Here is a 7,503-nt window from a genome sequence, read left to right as displayed (position 1 = left end):
CTAGGATCAGGCTATTTTTAGACGCGCGGATGAGTTAATCAGATTCGACATTTGTGTTTAAGTTTTGGCTGAGCTAAACTGCACGCGCAGTCTCAGACAAAAAGCTATGTTCTCTTTACGGTACTTTGACTTTTGTTGCTCTTTTCTTTTATATGAATCCAGCCCTACCTACGACTTTTAATTCTAGCCTGCAATTCACAACAAAACCGACGGATGATGGATAAAAATATTTTTTATAACTGCAATTTGCGCGTGCAACCTCACGTCACTCGCGCGCGCGACCAACGTCAACGTAACTGATTGGCCCGTTCGTGCGCGCGCGTCTAAAAATAGCCTGATCCTCGAAAAAAAAAAACGCCGTGACACTTATATAATACAGATGATTGCCCCTACTTATGAGCCCCTGTATATATGTATTTTTGAGAATTTGAATGGCTTATAATTTTAAATTGATTGGATTCACACTAATGTTTAAGTCCTTACACGGTAACAATAAAGTAATCTGTCTTGTCTATCTGTCTTTCTGTCTGAGAATACTTTTTTTTTTTGGGGGGGGGGCGAGGTAGGGCTACATCAACGCGGGAGGGAGAGGGTGGGCACTAGCTCCCTCGACCACTTTTCTTGTTACAGCCCTATGGTATAAACTAATGAGTTACAAGTGAAAAAAAATGATAATAAATAACTGAAGGAATTCCTGAAAGCAAAGTAATTTTTCTATGGTGTGCCTGTGGATTTTTAAGCACCCGCAATCTGATGGCCAGTGGCTGCTCATAAACAGTATGCGCACACGCACATGACTCTACAAAATTTCCAAAATGGCGGCGGTAGGAGCTTTGACAAAAATGCCCGACTTCAAAGGAGGATTTTCCTTTGAAAATTGCCAAAGGTATTTATACAATTTCTTTTTAGTGCACTGTGTGTTATTTTGTGTTTAACTCTGTGTTATTGTGTGGTTTTAGAAACGCCATGCTTGATAATCTCGGCGTCAAAGCGCCGACCGCCCGCAAGACAGGGACCACGATCGCCGGCATTGTCTTCAAGGTTGTCAAAAGCTTTTTGTACTTTTGAAAGTACTTATTATACCTAATGCGATAGCTTGACCATTTAATTTACAAGCCTTCTCTTGTGATTTATTAAATATCTTCATGTCGTAAAACACATCAGTATTTATATTGTAAAATATTCATTTCGGTTGATTTCACCATGTGTTCCGCACGGACAAGAAAAATTTACAAGATTGTCAACGTTCTTTATGATGGTTGGTGTATAATAGTTATTATTTTCCGTTTTAGGATGGTGTCATCCTTGGTGCTGATACAAGAGCAACAGAGGTATGGTAGACCTCTGTTTTCTATACTCTTTACCTGTGTCGTTACTTGTCATTTGATTGTTCTCGTTTCTCTGCAGGATACTATTGTTGCAGACAAGAACTGCTCAAAGATTCACTACATAGCACCTAATATTTAGTAAGTCTGGATGGTTGATTTGCCGAGTTATTGATCCCCTGTTCCCCTATCTCATTGTTGTGTTTTTAATTTTGGTACATATGATGAAGCATGTACTGTATTAACATGTTGTATGTGTTTTAGTTGTTATTGTTGTATACATTACCACGTTGTATGTGTTCTAGTTGTTGTTGTGGTATACATTCTAGTTGTTGTTGTGGTATACATTAACACGTTGTATGTATTCTAGTTGTTATTGTTGTATACATTACCACATTGTATGTGTTCTAGTTGTTGTTGTGGTATACATTAACATGTTGTATATGTTGTAGTTGTTGTGGAGCCGGAACTGCTGCTGACACAGAATACGTCACAGATCTCATCTCATCACAAATTCAGCTGCATTCGCTTAACACTGGGAGACAGGTACCTACACTTATAATGATGCTGCAATCTGACCGTGACTGACTAAAATTGCAAAATAAGTTATTTGTATATAGAATGCAGGATTAATGGATGCCACAATTGGATATTAATTGTGGCTGACCAATATTGTACAAGGAAGTTGTTTGTATATAGAACTCAGGGTTGATAGATGTAGAGTTCAGAGCTTTACTAGATAAGATACATGTTTGAAAAACAAATTATCCAGTATTAGAGGAATCGAGCTGAGAGTCTGGTATGTATTTTTTCTTGTTTCAGGCCAGAATTGTTACTTCATTGAGAATGTTGAAACAGAGGTTATTTAGGTGAGAGAGATTTATCTTGTCCTGTTTTTTTTTTTTTTATAAAAAAAGCTTGGTTTACTTATTGTCATAATAAAAACCTTCAGAACTCAGTGACAGGGCTTGTCATTTTACAAGAACCGTTCCAGAAACAATACATTACTTTGCATTTACTTTAGTACCATTCTTTAGGTATCAAAGGTTCATTAGAACAGAATGACTCTGTATTGACTTTGTTGCCATTTTCTATTTAGGTATCAAGGTTACATTAGTGCGGCCCTTGTTCTAGGCGGAGTTGACTTTTCAGGACCCCACCTTCACACTGTGTACCCCCACGGCAGCACCGACTCCCTGCCGTATGTGACAATGGGATCTGGATCCCTGGCAGCCATGGCAGTTTTTGAATCTCGATATAGACCAGATATGGAGGTGGGTTATATAGTATATGTATGAAACTGCTGATTTAGGCTTGATATGTCAGTTGTTTACCTGGAAGTAGAAAATTAATTCAAATTCTTCTCACAGCTTGAAGAAGCCAAGCAACTAGTACGTGATGGCATTGCAGCTGGTATTTTCAATGACCTGGTATGTTATATTCAGTGTTTGTACTTCACCTATTAGGGCAGTGTAGGTGACATGGCAGTGTAGGTGACATGGCAGTGTAGGTGACATGGCGGTGTAGGTGACATGGCGGTGTAGGTGACATGGTACTGTAGGTGACATGGCAGTGTAGGTGACTGTAGGTGACATGGTAGTGTAGGTGACATGGTAGTGTAGGTGACATGGTAGTGTAGGTGACATGGTAGTGTAGGTGACATGGCAGTGTAGGTGACATGGCAGTATAGGTGACTGTAGGTGACATGGTAGTGTAGGTGACTGTAGGTGACATGGTAGTGTAGGTGACATGGCAGTGTAGGTGACTGTAGGTGACATGGTAGTGTAGGTGACATGGCAGTGTAGGTGACATGGCAGTGTAGGTGACTGTAGGTGACATGGTAGTGTAGGTGACATGGCAGTGTAGGTGACTGTAGGTGACATGGCAGTGTAGGTGACTGTAGGTGACATGGCAGTGTAGGTGACATGGTAGTGTAGGTGACATGGTAGTGTAGGTGACATGGTAGTGTAGGTGACATGGTAGTGTAGGTGACATGGTAGTGTAGGTGACTGTAGGTGACATGGCAGTGTAGGTGACTGTAGGTGACATGGCAGTGTAGGTGACATGGCAGTGTAGGTGACATGGTAGTGTAGGTGACATGGCAGTGTAGGTGACTGTAGGTGACATGGCAGTGTAGGTGACATGGCAGTGTAGGTGACATGGCAGTGTAGGTGACATGGCAGTGTAGGTGACATGGCAGTGTAGGTGACATGGCAGTGTAGGTGACATGGCAGTGTAGGTGACATGGTAGTGTAGGTGACATGGCAGTGTAGGTGACATGGTAGTGTAGGTGACATGGTAGTGTAGGTGACATGGTAGTGTAGGTGACTGTAGGTGACATGGCAGTGTAGGTGACTGTAGGTGACATGGTAGTGTAGGTGACTGTAGGTGACATGGTAGTGTAGGTGACATGGCAGTGTAGGTGACTGTAGGTGACATGGCAGTGTAGGTGACATGGTAGTGTAGGTGACATGGCAGTGTAGGTGACATGGCAGTGTAGGTGACTGTAGGTGACATGGTAGTGTAGGTGACTGTAGGTGACATGGTAGTGTAGGTGACATGGCAGTGTATGTGACATGGCAGTGTAGGTGACATGGCAGTGTAGGTGACATGGCAGTGTAGGTGACATGGCAGTGTAGGTGACATGGCAGTGTAGGTGACATGGCAGTGTAGGTGACATGGCAGTGTAGGTGACATGGCAGTGTAGGTGACATGGTAGTGTAGGTGACATGGAAGTGTAGGTGACTGTAGGTGACATGGTAGTGTAGGTGACATGGTAGTGTAGGTGACATGGTAGTGTAGGTGACATGGTAGTGTAGGTTACATGGTAGTGTAGGTTACATGGTTGTGTAGGTGACATGGTAGTGTAGGTGACATGGTAGTGTAGGTGACTGTAGGTGACATGGTAGTGTAGGTGACATGGCAGTGTAGGTGACATGGCAGTGTAGGTGACATGGCAGTGTAGGTGACATGGCAGTGTAGGTGACATGGCAGTGTAGGTGACATGGCAGTGTAGGTGACATGGCAGTGTAGGTGACATGGCAGTGTAGGTGACATGGCAGTGTAGGTGACATGGCAGTGTAGGTGACATGGCAGTGTAGGTGACATGGCAGTGTAGGTGACATGGCAGTGTAGGTGACATGGTAGTGTAGGTGACATTGTAGTGTAGGTGACATGGCAGTGTAGGTGACCAGGTAGTGTAGGTGACTTGGTAGTGTAGGTGACTGTAGGTGACATGGTAGTGTAGGTGACATGGTAGTGTAGGTGACATGGTAGTGTAGGTTACATGGCAGTGTAGGTGACATGGCAGTGTAGGTGACATGGTAGTGTAGGTGACATGGTAGTGTAGGTGACTGTAGGTGACATGGTAGTGTAGGTGACATGGTAGTGTAGGTGACATGGTAGTGTAGGTGACATGGTAGTGTAGGTGACATGGCAGTGTAGGTGACATGGCAGTGTAGGTGACATGGCAGTGTAGGTGACATGGTAATGTAGGTGACATGGCAGTGTAGGTGACATGGCAGTGTAGGTGACATGGCAGTGTAGGTGACATGGCAGTGTAGGTGACATGGCAGTTTAGGTGACATGGCAGTGTAGGTGACATGGCAGTGTAGGTGACATGGCAGTGTAGGTGACATGGTAGTGTAGGTGACATGGTAGTGTAGGTGACAAGGCTTTGGAAGCACTGCACACCTATGACAGAACTTGAAATGACCTGCTTTCATCGACTAAGGAGTATATGGCATCTTCGTTATCACTGTAATAAGGAGTATATGGCATCTTCGTTATCACTGTAATAAGGAGTATATGGCATCTCTGTTATCACTGTAATAAGGAGTATATGGCATCTTCATTATCACTGTAATAAGGAGTATATGGCATCTTCGTTATCACTGTATGTGTAGCATGGAGTTGTTGGGATTGTTCTCATTGTTGTGGCCCAGGTTTCATGTAGTGATATCATAAAGTCTTGATTATTACAGTATGTTTATTAATGTTGTTTAGGGTTCTGGTAGCAATGTGGACCTGTGTGTGATTACCAAAGATGGTGTGGATTACATCAGGCCATATGACGTAGCCAATCTCAAGGGTGAACGGCAGGGCCGATACACCTACAAGCGAGGAACCACAGGTAATTGCAAAATATCATGAAGAGATAAACATAACAGCATAATTTAAACATTAGGCATGATATAAACATAATAATGGCATGATATAAACATAATAATGGCATGTTATGAACATAATAATGGCATGATATAAACATAATAATGGCATGTTATGAACATAATAATGGCATGATATAAACATAAAAAATAACATACAGTAATAAATAAATCTAAAGTACTTTGCAAAAAACCAAATGTCAAATGTCTGGAGGATTGGCAGAAGTAATGATATTGTTACTTGCAAGCCTTCCCTGCTGTTCAGTTAACTTGTGTGCTTGCTTTCATCTGCTAGTGTGGTTGCTGTTGAATATTATCATATCTTATGTTTTTTATCCTTTTTTCATACTCTTCCAGGCTTTTCTCCACTATGTATTTGAGAAAAAACATATTTAAGACAAATTGGTGAAAATAAAATTATCCCTGTCTATTTTTTATTGATATATTGTTGCTATTTTTGTTTTCTTCAGCTGTTCTCACCAAGAAAGTTACACCTATAGTTGTTGATGTCACCCAGACGAGAGTTGAACCCATGGAAATGTAGACTCAACACACCAAACAAAACCTGCACACCTAAACTAGACCATGCTGTCACCCACTTGTCTAGGCCCACTGTTAGATCCCATTCTTTTTTTGTGTTTTGAATTTCCAAGTAGGAAATGCTGCTAACAAGATGTAGAGTTTAAGGGTGAGGCACACATATTCACTAACCTAGTAACTAAAAGGAAAACTTTTTGTAAATGTGTTTTGGCCTCCAAAACTCTTTGCTTTTTTATTAAAAAAGAAAAGTTGTTTCTTCTGGTTTTGTATGTGTATACAAGTTCTTCTCTTTTTCTTGTCTAACCTTTGGTGAAAAAAATATCATCTGAATACACTGTATTTGGTTGTGCTTGTAAGACAATAAATCACACTCTGTCGCCATAGCTTGCAGTTTTTCTTTAGAACAAATAGAACAGTATAGTACAGTACAGGGCTAGCAACATGCCACCAGGGGTGTGGCAAGGGGTACAGTATAGCAAAATGCCACCAGGGGCGTGGCAAGGGGTACAATATGTAGACATGCCACATGGGGCATGGTAAGGGTACAGTATAGCAACATGCCATATGGAGCGTGGCAAGGGGTACAGTATAGCGACATGCCATATGGGGCGTGGCAAGGGGTACAGTATAGCGACATTCCACATTCTGCTATGCAGGCTACTGGCTTTGAATAAAAATTCAGGATTCAGTGACATTCCTTATGCGATAAATTTTTTGAAATAAAAATATATTTTCCAAAACTCAACAGTGTGTACGCCCCCTGCTATTGTTCTGTCTGAAGGGGTAATTTCGGAGCACATTATTTAATCATCTCATTTAAAACTGATTAAAATATTTTATCTATATTCAAGGAACACGTCCCTTCATATCAAAACACTAAAAATTTAAAGTGGAGAAGACATTGTTTCTTGGGTGGTTGTGTGTGTAGGGGGGCACTTTTAGCTTAGAACATTAAAATAACTAGAGTCGAGATAACAGACCCATACATTTAATCTCAAGTGGGAAATTAACGAATATATAGATTAACAGACGGAAATTTAGACGGCTTTTGGAGTGGCCATCAGTGAACATGTAGCCTAATCGACGCCAACTTTCGACAACAACTGTCGGGAAATCCAAACAGACGCCCACATGTAAGCGAAAACTAAAACAGGTTTGTCCTTTTCCCTGTCTGATTTAATCTTCGTGCAAATATAACCTTATTCGTAAATGATCATTTTTCTTGTACGTGCGCAAAAATATACAAATCTTTGTAAAGTAAGGTCAAGTTTCGACGTATTGAATTCGGATAAATTTGCCACAACTTAGCAAATGTACACTTTGGTCTTAGCAACGCAGATTTATGCGTTAAACTGTTTGTTTTATACATTTATTTTTCGCAAATTTACGCTTCTCGTTTCCTCTATCGAGGCAAAAACCATAGCACCTATGCTTGCTACTTTTTGTTTAAATTTTTTTTCTTTTAAGACTAT

At 41.1% G+C, this 7,503-nt stretch overlaps 1 protein-coding gene across 1 annotated transcript; it reads left to right on the top strand.

Moving 5' to 3' along the window:
* Positions 1-768: 768 nt before the first annotated feature.
* On the top strand, positions 769-6,412 carry LOC5505358 (proteasome subunit beta type-7). Its single transcript, XM_001626150.3, has 10 exons — positions 769-886; positions 960-1,041; positions 1,293-1,331; positions 1,408-1,466; positions 1,778-1,871; positions 2,148-2,194; positions 2,425-2,599; positions 2,696-2,755; positions 5,331-5,457; positions 5,962-6,412. The coding sequence occupies exons 1-10, from the start codon at positions 816-818 to the stop codon at positions 6,033-6,035; spliced, it is 828 nt and encodes a 275-aa protein (XP_001626200.2). The 5' UTR covers positions 769-815; the 3' UTR covers positions 6,036-6,412.
* Positions 6,413-7,503: the final 1,091 nt, after the last annotated feature.

Source organism: Nematostella vectensis, chromosome 8 (genome assembly GCF_932526225.1).
Source record: "Nematostella vectensis chromosome 8, jaNemVect1.1, whole genome shotgun sequence".
Taxonomy (NCBI): Eukaryota; Metazoa; Cnidaria; class Anthozoa; order Actiniaria; family Edwardsiidae; genus Nematostella; species Nematostella vectensis.
This window is presented reverse-complemented; position numbering and strand designations above follow the sequence as displayed.

Excerpts from the sequence above, each read along its gene's own strand:
- LOC5505358 (XM_001626150.3), top strand. The coding sequence starts at position 816 with ATGGCGGCGGTAGGAGCTTTGACAAAAATGCCCGACTTCAAAGGAGGA. Across the intron at positions 1,467-1,777 it reads TACATAGCACCTAATATTTA|TTGTTGTGGAGCCGGAACTG; the intron begins GTAAGTCTGGAT and ends TATATGTTGTAG. Across the intron at positions 1,872-2,147 it reads CGCTTAACACTGGGAGACAG|GCCAGAATTGTTACTTCATT; the intron begins GTACCTACACTT and ends TTCTTGTTTCAG.